General features: G+C 41.3%; 2 protein-coding genes across 5 annotated transcripts; both read left to right on the top strand.

Annotated features, from left to right (window-relative positions):
- The first annotated feature begins 2,010 nt into the window (after window positions 1–2,010).
- Window positions 2,011–11,106, top strand: usf2 (upstream transcription factor 2, c-fos interacting). Of its 4 annotated transcripts, none has more exons than XM_079368369.1 (11): window positions 2,011–3,185; window positions 3,947–3,990; window positions 4,210–4,325; window positions 5,712–5,831; window positions 5,919–6,075; window positions 6,972–7,059; window positions 7,373–7,417; window positions 8,104–8,162; window positions 8,394–8,485; window positions 8,797–8,925; window positions 9,646–11,106. In XM_079368369.1, exons 1-11 carry the CDS (start codon window positions 3,148–3,150, stop codon window positions 9,733–9,735), a joined length of 978 nt encoding a protein of 325 aa, XP_079224495.1. In that variant the 5' UTR covers window positions 2,011–3,147; the 3' UTR covers window positions 9,736–11,106. The 4 variants fall into 4 exon arrangements, with proteins under 4 accessions (XP_079224495.1, XP_079224497.1, XP_079224494.1 ...); XM_079368368.1 differs by having other exon boundaries at window positions 2,014–3,185; window positions 8,394–8,497; XM_079368371.1 differs by lacking the exon at window positions 7,373–7,417.
- A 73-nt stretch (window positions 11,107–11,179) lies between these two features.
- On the top strand, window positions 11,180–15,940 carry tekt2 (tektin 2 (testicular)). Its single transcript, XM_079368367.1, has 10 exons — window positions 11,180–11,274; window positions 12,213–12,373; window positions 12,493–12,618; window positions 12,832–13,037; window positions 13,123–13,266; window positions 13,830–13,944; window positions 14,280–14,387; window positions 14,526–14,669; window positions 14,792–14,871; window positions 15,329–15,940. Exons 2-10 carry the CDS (start codon window positions 12,218–12,220, stop codon window positions 15,531–15,533), a joined length of 1,284 nt encoding a protein of 427 aa, XP_079224493.1. The 5' UTR covers window positions 11,180–11,274; window positions 12,213–12,217; the 3' UTR covers window positions 15,534–15,940.
- Window positions 15,941–16,812: the final 872 nt, after the last annotated feature.

Raw genomic sequence — 16,812 nt, 5'->3', positions numbered from 1 at the left:
AATGCAGTATGAGACTTACAGGGATCATTTTAGGCAATCCTCTCTGAGAGTTCTCTCCTTGATTACTTTGTTTGACGTAAACCTCAGTGCTCGCACGTCTCCATTAAGTTAAGATGAACAACTTAACTCAGAGATATACAGGACGTGCCTGTTCACAGCCTGGACTTATTTAAATACCTTCCTTTTATATAAATAACTTCCTTTTTTGCTCAACCAGAATGACTTGTAAAAATGTATTTATATATATTCTACACAAATCAGCTTTGATATGACATCCCTGTTCTCCTGTTGGTGTCTGTAGGGATTGTTCAAATCTATTTAAATGGCCATGACGAGTTTGAGAGAAATGTTACACACACACACATCAACATCTGTGAAATATTTAATTTTAAATTATATTTCAGTCACTTTAATAATAAATGCCTTCCTTTAAAGAGAGATGAAGATTTTAAAAACAGCTCAAACGTATCATTGTTTATTTTATTGGTTACACACTTTCATGATAAGGAGGATGGTTCTTAATGTGTGTACTATCATACTGCAAAAAGGCTTTTGAAGGATTTCCTAAAAATCTAATTTGTTCACACATAATTCAAATATTTATTATCGAGTGGACAACATGATCAATGTTCTGGCTCCCGCTCCTCTCAAAGAGGTCATAGCACCACTTGGATTTCCGTCAGGGTCGAGTGTGTGACAGAGATCAGACGTCTCTATTAGAACAACAACGTCTTTGAACTCCTCACTGAGTGAAATCAGCTTTAAATATAACTCATCACGTATAAACACAGGAAAGTTTCAGGAACTCCGCCTGATAGCTTTCAATTGTTTTGATCTTTTCTTATGTTATTGTTGACGTGTTGCTATGGAGATGTGTGCTGTTGCTGTAAAGCTGTTTCTGTGGTGCAAATCATTCAGTTTTTTATAATGTAAAAAAAAAATCGATATTGAATTGTTTCTGTCACTGTGGAGGAACTTGATGCAGTTGTGTTTATGATTGTGTAAATGTGTTTTAGGTTGTGCTCATCTCCCTGCTCAGAGACTACAGATGTAAATCAGATGTAAATCATATAATTCTGGCACATCTCGTAGCGGCTGTACACCGTCCCACATAAAGCAAACAATGCTCAGACTCATCATCCATCATCACTTTCATAAAAGAGCGGGTCTTTAGGTATTTCTTAAAGGTAGAAAGGGACCAAGAGTGCCGCTCAGGGACGACAGTGGATACCGTCAAGCTTCGTCGTGTTCACACTGTGACCAAGATCAGGCTGACTTTTGTTTCTTTGTCTGTGACGGACACAAAGGCAATATTTATGGGTTAACTATCATGTTCGTGTGTGCAGTGAGGGACTTGGGTCGGGAAGCAGAGGGTCAGATCAGAGTCTGGACGTTGATCTGGTGGTTGTAGAGGTGTCCATGTGTGTATTTCAAAGCGTGTCTCTTAATACCAGGGTGCAAACCAGAATTTCCCTCTATATGGGATTAAAAAAGTTAAAAAAAAAGAAAGATGTCTCCTTGTTGTGCAGCCCTACACTTGTTTGTCCGTCACTGTAAATACTGTAAAACATGTAAATAGGATTAAACACATTTCATGGTCACAGTCTTGTAAATATCATCCTCCTCATCTGCATCAACTATGCACACAACCAATATGTAAATACTGTGAAAACAAGCACCTTATGTAAATGTAAATCATCTGTTACATACATGGTTTACATTTATCATCATGCTCACATCAGCTCCTCACCACTGTCTCATACTGAGTCTTATTATTATTAGTCTTCTTTTGTAAACAGAGCACAGATGTCTCCTTCATGTGAGCTTAGCTGGCCAGTAAGGTGGATTCTGTTTGCTTTTCTATTTATTGTATTATAAGGATTACTAACAATGAGAAGGGTGTGGAAGCAAGCATGCAAATAACTGCATCATCCTGTTGGATAATAACAGCTTCCTATTGTTCAAACAGTTGAGCAGTGACTGCCTGTCAGGCTGTGGGAAAACTCATTCACAATGACACTTTACATTTGATTCAAAAAGCCATTTTTTTTATTACATGGGAGAGTTTGAATCGGGGACTCCTTCATGAATCTTAGTCGTTGGTTTAGATGAGGAAATGATGTCCTCTGCTGTCAGACGCTGCAAAGCAAACCGAGCTTCATGGCTTTTTATGACAACAACGACTGAAAGAAAAACACAAATATTCCTCTTCAATCTTTCTCTACCTCCGTCTGTTCGATGGTTTTTAAAGTGAGAACAGCACAAAAACATCGAATGAGTCATAAAACGATGAATTACGAGGAGAGATTGAGCATGGAGCTCCGATTTGTGGCTCGACGTGGACTCTGTCTGTCATGTGGTTTGTGGGAAAACCCGTATTGGATCTCAGTGGTCACCTGGGCAAAAGACCTGAAAAAAAGTGCCAATGAGCTGATTTGACAGCCTAGCCTGGATACAAATGTTGAGAATTTAAATATGATCACCGGAGTGTGTATATTGAAAATTCTTCAGGCTAGTGGCGAATAATAAACGCGAAAAAAACAGTTTTAACGCACAAATAGACGCATAAATAAATCACATTTATCCGTTTTGAACCACCAAACTCTTGCCATCGGAGGTGTTTCTTACATTAATGAGATGCAACTCAGAAAATGCCACATGAGGAGTTAAAAGCACCACATTTAACTCGTAACAAAACGCAGTAACAAGTCCACTCCATATCTTATTGAGCGCATGTCGCAGCCGCAGCTTTGCGCGGATAAACAGCAGCTGTGCGTAGTGGAGCAACAAAAAGAAAAACCAAGGGCAACAAAAAATAAGGTTTTCGGCTAAATTAAAAAGAAATAATCTTCCAGCTGTTAATCAACCCGACTCCAACCATCTGTAATCCCCGGCCGAGGCACAGCAGGCTCCGCGTAAACACCCGGACTGGGTTTTTTTTCTCGATTTTTACGCACAGACGCAGACGGCTCCCTCCTGCTTCGGCAGCGGCCTCCATTTTAGCTCCTTGCCCGGTCGTTGCCTCACGTGTCCTGGACTGTCTTCCTCACATGACCCGTGTGTTTGTCCCCGTGATCACCGCTTCCATCTCCGTAAATCAGTGTCGTTGAATATCGGCGTTTTTTTTACACACCGGCAAAAAGCTTCATGGATATGCTGGAGCAGAGTCTGGACAGCTCGGCGAGGTGAGAGGCTGCTTCAACCCCGCTTCCTGCTCAGCCATGGTTCCAACCCCGGCCTAAAACCCATTTTCTCCTTGTAACGCAATGCTCTGTTTATAAACCTGCATGCTCCGGATACTTGTGATTTCTGTGAATTGTTTTGGGTTTTACCTTGTGGTGGAGTCGCTGTCTCTGCAGCCTGCAGAGAGGAAGCGTTTCGGCTTCACTAAATACATTTTCAGCAACTACAACAATTACAAAAAATTGCGCCCTTTTTCTGCAGATCTGGAACACTATGATCACTGTTGGTTATATTTGACAGGATGTGCAAAATAACAGCAGAGGTTGTTGTTTCTGTTCAGACTAACATCTTGTTTTACTCTGCTGTTTTATGTGTAACCAAAGCAGCTGCACGGTTGCTATAAAGCTTAGATTAATGTGAGTAGTGAAATATTTATGCACCCTAAAGTTAATTTGTTTCTTCCCAGCAAATTGAACCACTTTAACTTCTGTTTTAATTCTCCATCTCTAATAATTGTATTGCATTTGGAAGTTGCAGAACACGTGATTTTTGAAGCTTGCACGCTATTTGTGTCACTTTATTTATGTTTTTTTTTTCTCCTCGCCGCCTTTTCCTGACGTCACCACGCGAGGGCGCTCTTACACATCTCAAGGAGAACTTGCCCCCCCCCCCAGACACTTTAAATGATGCTCATACATCTGAGAATGCTTCTTGTGGGTTTGAGTTTGAAATGTTCTCATGTGTGTTCTCTGTGTGTTTCCAGTCACGACAAACAGGAAACAGAAGAGGTGGTGCAGCTACAGGAAGGTGGGAGCAGAGTTTCTTCTCATCCATATCGACTCAAGATCATCATGTTTCTCCTTTTTAAAAAAAAATTAAAATCTGCGATGCATGTTCAGGTTGTACTTATTTAAAAACACATGAGAGGATCTCTGACCGACTGCTGCCTGCGGCCGTGCATCCTCTCAGATGTGATTTATGTCTCTGCTGTGGTGCACCGTCACTAATCTAAAGCATGTGTTGCAGGGGAGGCGGTGGGGACGGAGGAGCAGACTGCAGTGACCATCACCGGTGTTCCACAGGCTGCGTTCGCCGACCACAATGTGCAGTACCAGTTCCGTACAGATAACAGTGGAGGACAGGTGAGCGTGGAGGACGTGTCCTCTGAGTTTATGTAGAAGAGAGACGGCGCCATCAAACTGCTAAAAGTCACACACTGAGTGCAAAGAGTCAGATCACCCACACTCACGATTCAAAGCTCGAAGTCTTTGTATCATCAAAACTGATGAGTTATTTACAAATTCAACAGGAGTTATTAAGACTGAATGTGTTATTTGAAAGAGTCTGTAAAAGTCATTTTAACATGTCTGTTAATGGGACTTAGGGGGCTTTTTGCAGCCAGCCTCTTGTGGACACTTGAGGAACTGCAGTTTACTGCACTCCTACATTGGAGCTTTCTGTTTGATCACATGTAGCAGTAATCAAGTGTTTTAGTTTCACACGTGTATCAGATATCAATTATGAAAATGTAAACTCCACCAAATGTGATGCGTTTGTGCTGAGTCATGACCCTTTCATGTTTGCGTTTCATTAGCAAAGTGAAGCTTGTGGAGATAAATGTTCAGAGAATTAAAGTAACAGAACTAAACAAACAAACACACCTTACACGCACAGCCTGCCATGTTGATTTTTACACCAACTTCAACATCTTCGTCGACTCTTTTAATTCACCAATTTATAACCTGGTTGGTCCCTTTGAGATTCAGAACCTTTATTTTTTATTATTTTTTTTTTTTTGACGAATGATATCTGAACAAGAAAGTCAGCAGCTAGAAAACACAAGACATGAAGTAGGATTTACAGAACACTGAAATCTGCATTAAAAGAGAGGATCCTCTGGGAGTCAGTCGGTGAAGCTGAAAACACTGACATGCTGTAACACACAGAGAGATTCAAACTCTGACTGACATTTAACCTGCCGACCTCGTCCTCTGGCACGAGTAGGAAATATGCAAATGTTTGACGGTGAAAACAAAAGGTAGCACAAGGTGGCATGTTTAAATCCACATAACATACCATAGAGCTACATTTAAGGAGACCACAGGCTTTTTAAAGGGATGTTCAGCGTTACTGTGAGGTGCTACGAGCTAACAGGCGGACGTTTTGGAGACAGTGGAGGTTTAGCCACTGAAGATATAACCTGTAAGCTCAGAAGGATAGTAACACAATGTCCCTCTAATAATTGAGAAAAAGAATGAGCTTAAGGTTTAAAACAATATTCAGATTTCTGCTCGCAGGCAGTTTTTTTTTTTTTTTTTTTTTAATGTGATTCATTCGAATCGTAATCAGAACCACAAACCTTCAAAAAAAAAACCCACAGGAAAAAACACAGATGTTAATGTGACAACAAGTTCCTGCTGAGAGCAAGAAACAGACGAGACTGGTGTGTGTGCTCACTTATGGAGGTGAATGTCTGTGTGCTTTTTTTTTCTTTTTTCTCAAACATCTGCTCTGTGGCGTGTCCTCAGGTGACCTACCGTGTGGTTCAGGTTACTGACGATCAGCTAGAAGCAACAGCTGACGGGACAGGAGCTGTGAGCGTCGTCTCCGCGGCGGCGTTTGCCGGAGCCCCTCAGGCGGTGGCTCAGGTGAGTTTTGACCGAGAAGAGTGCGCGTCTTGTTGCTTCATCATCGCTGACTCGTCTCTGACTCGTCTCTGACTCCGCCTTTCACAGGCCGTTATCCAAAATCCTTTCAGCAACGGGGGAAGTCCTGCTGGAGAGGTGGTTGGAGGAGAGACACGTTTCGCTTATTTCCCTGCCGCCACAGTCAGCGATGGAACAGCCACGGCCGTGTCGGTGCAGGCCGACCAAACCATCACACAGGCTGGAGGTAATGAAACGGCTGTGACATCAGACACCTGGTTTCCTCCCAGTTGTTATTAAAGGTCATCTGCTCGGTCATATGAAGCTGATTTAAAAATCTGACCTCTTCACTTAAGAGAAAAGGGACACGGCAGCTTCTATAAAATGTATTATATTTTACAGACACAGCAGTGGTCTCCTTTTTAAAAAAACAGGCTACATCGTTGACATTTTATTGGATGAGAGAGAGAGAGTGGGGAAAGGAGCCAAAGGTCGGACTCGAACCTTAACCGTCCCCATGTAGGACTTTTGCCTCTGTACATGCGGCGCGAGCTAACCGCTAGGCTATCTGCGCCCAAAGAGGGGACAGTGTAAATTGATAGAACACATGATTATATGTGTGCATGATAGTGTTCATACTGTTTGTACAGACTTGCATCTTTAAGTTACTGGCCCTTTGTAACTATTTTTTGATGCATATTTTTTTTTTAAATATTTTTATCAAATTTAATTTTGCACTGTGTTCACTTCTGCTATCCTGCTTTGCTGCTGTAGCACTGTATATTTCTCTAAAGAATTAACTTATCTTATTGTACGTGAGTGAAAATACCAAAATTAGCCAAAATGCTACATTTCAGCTGTCGTCCTCCGACCTCGATGTTAAAGAGTAATTTATTTTAAATACAAATTAACAAGGGGAGAAAAATGAAAAAGAAAGACGACACAAACCGAAGAGAAAAACAAGACTCTGAACAGAAGAACCGTTAAGAGGGTAAAACAACAGGACAGATACACAGATTAGAAAACACAAAGCTGCTGAGAGCAATAAAAGAAAACAAAAACATAAAATACATATATGATGAGATTGAAACCCAAAAGTAGTAACTGACTGACTCATTTTGTCCCTTTTTTTTAAACGTTCAGGTCAGTTTTACGTGATGATGAGCCCTCCTGAGGTCCTGCAGACGGCGGCTCCTCGCACCATCGCGCCTCGCACCCACACCTACACTGCGTGAGTACACCGAAGCTCGTCCTCACGCCTTCACCCCTCCCTTCCAAGTTACCAAATCACCTCAGTCCCCCCCACGTGTTCTGCCTCCACTCCTTCACCTTCTTCTTTCCCCTGTCACTTCACTGTGGGTCCGATTTTATTTTATTTTTTTCTTTACCTCCTTCTCCTCCTTCTTGGAATGATTAGCTCTGTTCATTGTGTGTACGAAATACAGTTACAAAATCAAAAAAAAAAAAAAAAAAATCAATATCCATCATTTAAAACATCCAACATCTGAAAACCGCACTCTGTCCTACTTACCTGCCATCCCCAGAGACCTCGGTGAAAGCGAGATGTTGCAGCATGGCAGTTCAAACTGGTGAGAAGAACTTTCACATACGCCCCCCCCCCACCCAGCCCCCCATCATGTGTTGTAGAGACAGACGCTCATCACTAATCCGCCATTAGCATCCTTGTGTTGTGAAGCTTCTGTTAGCAGGTTTAGCTAAGAGGTAGTTTTAGGTTAGCATTACTTATGAATCATCTGTTGGGGGGGTGGGTCTGTGCTGCGGACGTCAATATTGAGCTGCACCTCCCCCCCACATGAGGAAGAAGTGACCTTAATGTCATTAACTAATGGTGGAAATGATGCTAACAAGCCTGAACTATATTAGCGTTAACTACGGGTCTTTGCTCAGATACGCTTGACAACAAAAAGTGCTAGTTCAGGTTTTTCACGTGTTTTCAAACGATAAGATCTCCGTTACTTTTGAAGATCAAAACCTTCTTTCATTGTTTAACCTGAAGCTGCCGCAAGCGAAAGAAACGGAGAGAGAGATAATTGTGTGATTTTAGATGGTGCTCTTCGTTGCCGCGGTAACGAAGCGGGCATCGTTTGACTTTTACTTGTGACATATCAAGGCTTTAAAGTCCTGGTGACATTTTTAGTATCTCGGTTCGACGTTTCTTTTTCTTTTTTTCTTTTTTTTTCAGACTGAAATGAAAATCGGATATTTTATTATTCACGATTTAAATGGTCACGTTTGTTTTTGCTGTCTTTGACAGGAAGGTGGACGGTCCACGGGCGCCCAGGGATGAGCGGCGGAGAGCGCAGCACAATGAAGGTATTTCGTTGGTGTTTTAAACATTTTCCCAGTCTGTGATCATTCATCACGATTTGGAGTCAGACATGCACATGAACATAGAACTGCACTTCCCCGCCGGCTCTGCGGATCTCGTCTCGCCCCTGCGACGACCTCCACAGTCTGTACAGAGGTGGATCATCGGAAGTGAATCATTTGGTTTCCTGATTCACTTTGGTTTGTTTCTTCTCTTTTCTTTTTTCTTTTTTGTAGTGGAAAGACGAAGAAGAGACAAGATTAATAACTGGATTGTGACGCTCTCAAAAATCATTCCTGACTGCAGCGTGGACAGCAGAACAGGAGCGGTGAGTGCTGCGGTGAGATATACCCCAAACCAATATTCTCTCTCTCTTTGTTTGTGTACTGATTTCCTGTCTTTCTTGTTTAATTTGTCTCTGCAGAACGCTGACCTCTTTCTTTCTTTCTTAAATAAATACACGTTTACCTGCTACATGCATGATATTTTTCCTCATGTTTCTGAAGAGTTTGACTGAAGCTTGTTTTATAGTTCAGTCACTGAAGATCAGATCTCGGTGCAGAATAAGCACTAAAGGTTGTGGTGAATCACGATTAACCCTTTTGGTGTCTATAACCTTTACTATGCTGCGATTCTCAGAGTAAAGGAGGCATCCTGTCCAAAGCTTGTGACTACATCCGAGAGCTGCGTCAGAGTAACCAGCGACTTCAGGAGAGCTACAAAGAGGTGGAGCGAGTGGAGATGGACAACGAGCTGCTTAGACAACAGGTCAACTCTCATTTCCAGATACGCACTGATAATCGCTCACACCGCGCCTGAGCACGGCTGCCTCTCGTACATAACGTCATGATACAAGTCACTTTACAAGGCTTTACATTATCATTCAAGACGGGGGGACTCGGTCTTGAATGAATTTAATAATTCCAGTGAGATGCAGCCGAACACTCCGGGATTTCTCCAAAATGAAGGCTGGTAACGAGCTTCAGCACAGATCAGAGCGCTCGCATTATTCAGACGAGCTGGACTTAAGAGGTGAAGCTTGCTTAGGCTGGTGTGCGTAGTGCGAGTGCGCCCTGAGACTTGCTATTGTCACCAGTTTTAATCTTGTGTCTGGCATTCATGTGAACATTCAAGTTGCATTTACAAATGTTGAAAATCAGACTTTTCTGAAATTCAAGATTTTTATTTGTCACATACTCGTACTGATGTGCAGTGAAATGTAAAGACTATTCCGCAAGGCCATGCAATAAAAATAAACACTCAATTTAGTAATACATACATATATAAAGGATGTAAAATAGAATATAATGTAAAAAATAAAAAAGGAGTATTTTGAATGCACAAAATGACTGCTAGCGAGTCTTCAACCCAAAGCTAACTCAAAGAATTATGGGCAATATTTGAAAATAAAATGAGCTTGTGTTCTGTGATTTCTTAACCACAGTTTCTTTTCCTGTGTGTCTAATCACCTCTTGTTTTTATTTCTAGATCGAGGAACTGAAGAATGATAATGCACTTCTTCGAGCACAGCTACAGCAGCACGGTGTAGAAATCAATGGGGATGCGACGCCACAATGATAGTGGACTGGACTCATGTTTAACGCCACAAACACAATGTTGCACCCTCCCCACCCACCTGAACAATAAAAACCAGGAAAGGAAAAAGAACAAGAGACAATTTCTATCTGAAATTGGACCACAAAAAATACACACACACACACACACACACACAGACACACAGCTGGTGAAAAAACAAACTGAAGGACTACAAACTGAAAACCCTCCTCCACCTGTTTCAGCCGTTCGAAGGCTGAATGCTAACTGTGTAGCTAACTGAACCTCTCACCTCTGCTTCAAGGAAATCAACCTCTCCACAGCACCGACACGCTTGCACCAAACTTTCTTTTTTTTATTTTTCTTTAAATTATGAACCCTCCACAAAGGAATTTTCTTTTGAATGATTTCCTCTTTTTAATGTCCTGCAAACTCCTGCTTCTTCTTCTTCTTTTGTTTTTAGTTGACATTTGCTGTGTTTTAAACTACTAAATGTGACATGGATGATAGCTCCAATTTCCTTTTTAATTTATTAGTCTGTAAGGAATGTGAACGTGGAAAGGAAAGCTGATCTCTGAATTTACTCTGTCCCTGGAAACAAATTAATATTATCTCGGGAATATCTTGCTCCCAATGTCAGTGGAGCATGTGCGTGTATATATATAGTTACTCTATGTGCAGTTTGAGGTAACCCTTCAACACTGACGCTCCAAGCACTAGGCAGAGGTCAAAAAGTAAATGATATACATAATCCAATATCAGTAAATGAAAAAGAAAAAATTACTTTTCAGACAGTCAGAATCAAAGCAGCTTTGATAGCAAAGGCTTGAAGGATTCATTTTTAGTGCAAGGCCTCAAGAGAGGCCTGTCGGAGGGTCTAGGTGTTAATATATAGCTCAGGTAAATGGGATAGTGCACTGGTAAGTGGTTCCCAGACTCAATGAAGTCTTTGCAAATACAGACCTGATCTCTGTTGTGTGTCCCCATTTGGTGCCATGTACAGATAAAATGAGAGTATGGAGATGATTTTCAATGCGTGCATCATTTTTTTTAAAATGGGCATTAAAATAATGTTTGTATATCTGCTTTAAAAAAAGGTCACTGGTGTGGTGCACTGAAAGAGAGAGGTTCATTCACAAGAGGTCCTGCTGCATTTTAGTGGCTTTTTTTTGCAATATTTCCTATTTCTTAAAATGTAGAGAACCCTTGCTGGTGACTTATGACCTTTTAAAACTACAACCAAGGTCGTGATGAATGTGCTGAAAAACTGTTTTGGATGCAAGTGATGATAACTAACCAGCTTTTGTCTACACTGAAAGTCACCACAGCATGGAGATATAACCACTGGCATGACTAATTCTGATACTACAATAAAACAGATGTGTTTATACCCGAGTTTGACTTTAAGCATTTTGCTTTAAGTGTGACACCTCGGAGGTCAAATGAAACCTAAGTTGACAGTCTGTCGCTCCGTTGCCTGGTAACGGCTCGAGTTGTTGCCATAGCAAAAGCTGACAAGGAAGCAGCAGCACGCGCATTCTAAGCGAACCTTCCAGCATTCTGGTGAGTAAAACTCCTCGTGCAGGAACTTTTCTTAAATGAGATTCAAACTTGTCATTGTGTGAGGCTTTGTAAGCAGCACTGATGACTTCAATGACGCGTAACGCTGCGTGTTTTGGATTTACGCTTTCTGACACACTTTACGGCCTTGTCACCTCGACAACGAGCCAATTAAACGACCCGTTTCACGACATCTGTGTTCCCTAATGATGATTGTAAAGAAACCATTGCTGCTGCTGTGAATGATGTTTATCATGTTGTTTATGTTGTTTATCATCTCTTTCATCATGTTTTTTTAATAGTCACATATTTGTCTGATTGTTTAACTTAAGCTGGAGAAAGTTTAAATATAACATAACAGTGCTTTTGCACATTATAGCCAATCAGTTAAAAAATCAAATTAAATCTCTTTTGACATGCTCGATTGTTTTGGATACTTAAATGTTTGTTCAGCAGTGTCCTGCTAGCGGATGTCTAAAACGCCTATTGATTTAAATTTAGATATTTAATTTGATATTAGAAAACAAATTGATGGAAAGGTAACGTGCAGGGGTGTGTTCAGACTTTTTGGACTGGGGTGGCCCCCAAGGGTGGCACTAACAAGTCTTCTTTTTTTACACAAGTATATTCATCCTCAGAAGGTAGGTGGTGGTAATGCACTTTATCACCGGTCATTTTCCAATAAATAAAAGAAAAATACGAAGTAAAAATTGCCAGATAGCGAGGTGAAATGCAAATATGACACCGAACATGTTTTCTTACATTTAGGACTAATAGTAACAAAAGTTTTGAAGTGCTGATGCACAAAAGCATAATGCCATCAAAACTGAATCAGTATTAGATAATATAATGAGAGTTGTGTATTCGCGCTTCATGCTACTGTACTGCTGCGTGTCACTGAGAAATACAGTGATTGGGATGAGTGCATGTCTCTCCAACAGGGAAGATGTCTGCACTTCCTGCAAAGCCTGGCCTGCACCACAGTGTGTCAGAGTGGTGCAGCAACAACCAGCAGCTGTCGGCCACAGCCCAACATGAGCGACATGTTTCTAATGTGATCCGGCAGGAAGGGAGGTCACTACGCAACGAGACCAACTGTAAGGTAGGCTGGTGTTTTGTGAGGATGCCAACCAGAACCTTAAAACTGTTTGTTTCCCCACGACACATGAAGGACATTCAAAAGAGCATGCGTTTTAGTTTCCTGACTCCTTTTCTCTGTAGACAAGCTGGGATGAAAGTGATACCGCTCGCCGCTTGAGTGACAGGGCCTGGGATGTTGCACGATGGAAAGATGTGCTAGAAGCCTGCGCACAGAAAGTGGATGAAGAGATGGAGGCCTTGACCCTGGTGATTGCCCAGAACTATTAAATAGACATTTTACGTTATTACAAAGATTTCAGTATTATTTTAAATGTCAGACTTTAAAACATGCCTGGGTGTATTTTTGTCTTCCTACAAGATTAAATCTTAAAATCTTTATCTATAATGTAAAGAAAAGTGGCAGCCTTACCAAAGATATTGACCATGCTTGACTTCAGCCTTGATTGTGTGCTGTGTCAGTCCAAAGAGCAAATGGAGCAGGCCTTGGCTGCGACCGCTGTTCCTCTGGAGGTGACCAGTGAATGCTCGACACTGAGGGATGGACGTCGAGGGTACGAGCTCGTCACCGACCCCGTCGACGAGCATCTGAAGAAAGAAGCTGAGTTGATCGAGAGAGTGCAGCAAGGTTTTCAGCAGCACATAGAAAAGTCCTTCGAGCAGCTGTGGTAAGAGATGTGTGATTGTGCGACGCTCAAATGACAAATGAAAGAGTTTTCGTTTGTCTCTGACCATCTGTCTTTGTTTACATAGTGTTCTGCAGGAGGCTCGGCACCAGCTGACCGCTGACCTCCAGAACAAGATGGACGCCCTGGACATTGATATGTCCTGCCTGTCTCTCACAATCAAGTCACCGCAAATCTCACTGAAGCCTAACCCCACTCGCATACCATCAGGGTAATCTTTGGATGAAGGTGTAGTCACAGTTTTTTAACTAAAGAATGAGGAAGAGAACTGGGATTTAAAAAAAAAAGAAAGAAAGAAAATTATTTCTTTTAACAAAAGGCAAAACAAAAAGCTGAAAGAGTCCAAACATACCCGGTAAGAAGGCAGAGAGGAACGTTATTTTAGATGAGCTTTTAGTTGTGCATTTTCTGAAAACTGTAGTTTCACCACTGCAGACCCACGTCACTAAACCTCCACAAAATAAAACAGGAAACACCAAGACGAGGCTGGGGAATAGAAAAGTTCTCACAGGAAAAATCCAGAAACACGACGAATGACAAGACAAATAGATCAGAAAACACAAAGAACATTCAAGACTTAAAAATAATAATCGATGTGAGATTATGCATGACAGGCGTATACAACCTAAGAGATGTTTTACTGTACACCCACATTTTTACAATCATTTCAACGGATATAAAAATATATATATATATATATATATAATAGTGCAATAAACCGTGACGTAAAAACTGAGCGTTAAATTTCTTGGAGTGTCTTTGTCATTGTTGTAGTTCTTCAACCCCTCAAGAGTGGGTCCAGTTCAGCCAGATTAACGTCGCTCGTGCCCAGGAGGCCATGCAGGTGTCCCAGCAGATGAGGGAGGACATGAGTCTCACCAGAGCTCAGGTACGTGTTTCTGTGTGTGTGATGTATCTGCACCTGCATGTACACTGATTATAGTGCAAAAACACAGTGTAATCATTATTGATCCACGGCAGATCCACACTGCACAAGAACCTTTAAATACACAATTCTTTAATGCCAAACATTTCAAAGAATTAGCTGAATTATATGAAATAAAAACATAAATATCAAAGGAGTGGATCTTTAAAGGGTTTTGATTGGTTCATGTTTTTATGCCTAAGTGTGTGGGAATACTAGAACCAGTTTAACTTTCATTTTATTCTGTGCTCGACTTACAACAAATGAGTTTGTGTTTTTTTTTTTAATCGCTTTCTTAGCTGCAGAATGATTTGGAGAAACAGCGGCGGGACACCGACTTTGCTCTCCGTAAGCGTAATCACCACGAAGAGCAGGCCTGTGATGAGCTCAAGTGGCAAATAAAAAAGGTAAGGTGTCCCGTATTTAAAAGTGATGCTTTACCTTTTTGATGGCAGGTAACAGTTTTCTGAGTTTGAAAGTGTAATTGAGGTTTTGGTTGTTATCAGTAAGACATTATGTGTCTCTTTTTGTCCACCTGCATGTAGACTGAAGATGAAATGGCAGAAATGGAGAGTGACATCCACGGACTTGATGCAGATCTGCAGGCGAAGACGGCCTCCCTTAAACTGGCTCACACCCGACTGGAGAACAGGACCAACAGACCTGGCGTGGACCTCTGCAGAGATGAGGTCTGAATAAAGCGCAATCAAATAAATTAAATCAGTCGCACCGGGGTGGAAGAAACCAGCTTCGTTTGGGTATCCTTTCTGATACAGTATGGGTTTATCTCTTTCTTCTTGATGGTTTGCAGGTGCAGCACAGTCTTGTGAATGAGGTCCGCCAGCTTGAGGCCACAATCCTGGGTCTGAAACAGAAACTCTCGGAGACTCAGTGAGTCGGAGTTTTGTTCCTCTGATAACTTTGAAGTTTAAAAGTTGTGATTTGTATTGAGCTGTTCCTTTGCAACCACAGACAACCTGTTATTGCAAATCAAGGGTCACACATCCGAAAATGCCCCTCATGAAAGTGCAGGACGAGATCGGCAAAGAGATAAATCTGCACACTCTGCCCATAGGGGGCGCCACAATTGATGCAAAGTGAAAGTTCCTCACAGGAGCTTAAAAAGAAACCAACATGAATAAATGATGATTTTCTCAAAAATATATTTCTGTCTCTGTCCAACATATGAATATGGTAACGTATTACGTTACAGCGAACTGAAACAATTACAACTCTTAGGGGTAAATCTCTGAAATCCTCCACGTGGTGCATACAGGCCTGAGTACCCAGTGTGTTTTGGAAATAATGATAGAAATCCATCTTAAACAGTCATCCTCTTCTCCAACAGAAACTCTCTGCAGAAGATGAAGCTCCATCATGGCCGCATGCTGCAAGATCTTTCCAGAAAGCAGGAAGCTCTGTCTCTGGAACAGCGAAGCATGAACACGCGTGCTCGCCTCTCGTCCGCCTCTGTCTCTGATAAAACCCCGGTGCTGCTGGTCCCTCTTACAAACTCCAGTGGGAGGAGCAACCTGCAGCTGCTGGCCCAGTAAGACCAGGGTATCCAGTTCTTAAAAGGAAGGGGTGTATCTCAAACTAAACAAAGACAATGTCATCTTTATTTTAATTTTAAATTTTGAACACAGTCGGCAACAAGCGATGGACAAGTTCTTTTATTCTTGAGATGCAGTCAAACATCCCCATTACTTGTAAAGAAACCCCATTTCATGTATTTTATTTATTAATTTATTACCACAAGAATGATTTCTTCTTCAAAAAAAAAGAGAAAAAAACTCACACTTGTGTGATGCTAATCATTTCAGTACAGTATCATCTAGTGGTCTGCGTTGTTGTGTTAGCAGGCTAATGTTAGCGCTCTTTAGTTAGCATGATGCAAAGACACGTATTGTATGTGACATCCAAATAACTAGTGAGTATGTTATTCTTCTTCCCATTCATGTAAACAACAACACAACCTGCAGGACTCTTCTCCCTCATTGTAACTCAGAGAGACGTGATTCCTGCTGTATTTATGTGTAAAATGTCCCACATCCTTCCTCTTCTAAAATGTAGTGGTTATGTTAAAAAAAAAAAAAAGAAACACAAAGTGCTCACGCTTGTTGAGGTCATTACTTTTATTGAACGTTTGCTTTCATGGTTTTGTTTGGCCTCTTTATAATGTTTGATCAGCTGACTCCTTGTTGGTGATAATGACCTGAACTTTGACTCAGAAAGTGTGTGTAGTTTAGATCAAACAAATCTGATAAATAAGCATATCACTAACCCCCTGAAATCTCGCCGGCCTCAGTTCTGTCTGATGTGTGTGTGTGTGTGTGTGTGTGTGTGTGTGTGTGTGTGTGTGTGTGTTTAAGAGGCTTTCATAATAAAAATCGCATTTTCATTTAAGTTTTGGTTGCTTCTTTTGTCTCTGAGAGATTTCAAAGTCAGTTCTTCTTACACAGGATGATTTACAGTTTGTTTAGAGAAAAAAAAAACCCCGTCATTGTTCCACCACCTGCAATAAATCCCAGCGGCGTACATATGAAAGCTTGTCTGCGGACACGTTTATTTGCATGCAGTGTAATCCAGGTTACCACGACTTAAAGGCTCATCAGAAACAATTGAAAATATTTTGTGGAAACCAAAAAAAGCATCGAACAGGAAACATGAGTTCTCACCTCTGAAGAGTCCTCATTAAGACTGAGTCTCCTCACTGTGAAATCACTGAATTTTCAAAGAGTCCATTGACAAATATAAGAAATTGCCATTATGAAAAAAAAAAAGGGGAAAGAAGTGAAGTATTTTAAAGAGGACATATTCTCCCCCTGTGCT

Source organism: Symphodus melops (genome assembly GCF_947650265.1).
Source record: "Symphodus melops genome assembly, chromosome: 18".
In the NCBI taxonomy this organism is placed as follows: domain Eukaryota; kingdom Metazoa; phylum Chordata; class Actinopteri; order Labriformes; family Labridae; genus Symphodus; species Symphodus melops.
Note: the sequence above shows the minus strand (reverse complement) of the source record. Positions and strands in the feature narration are given on the sequence as shown.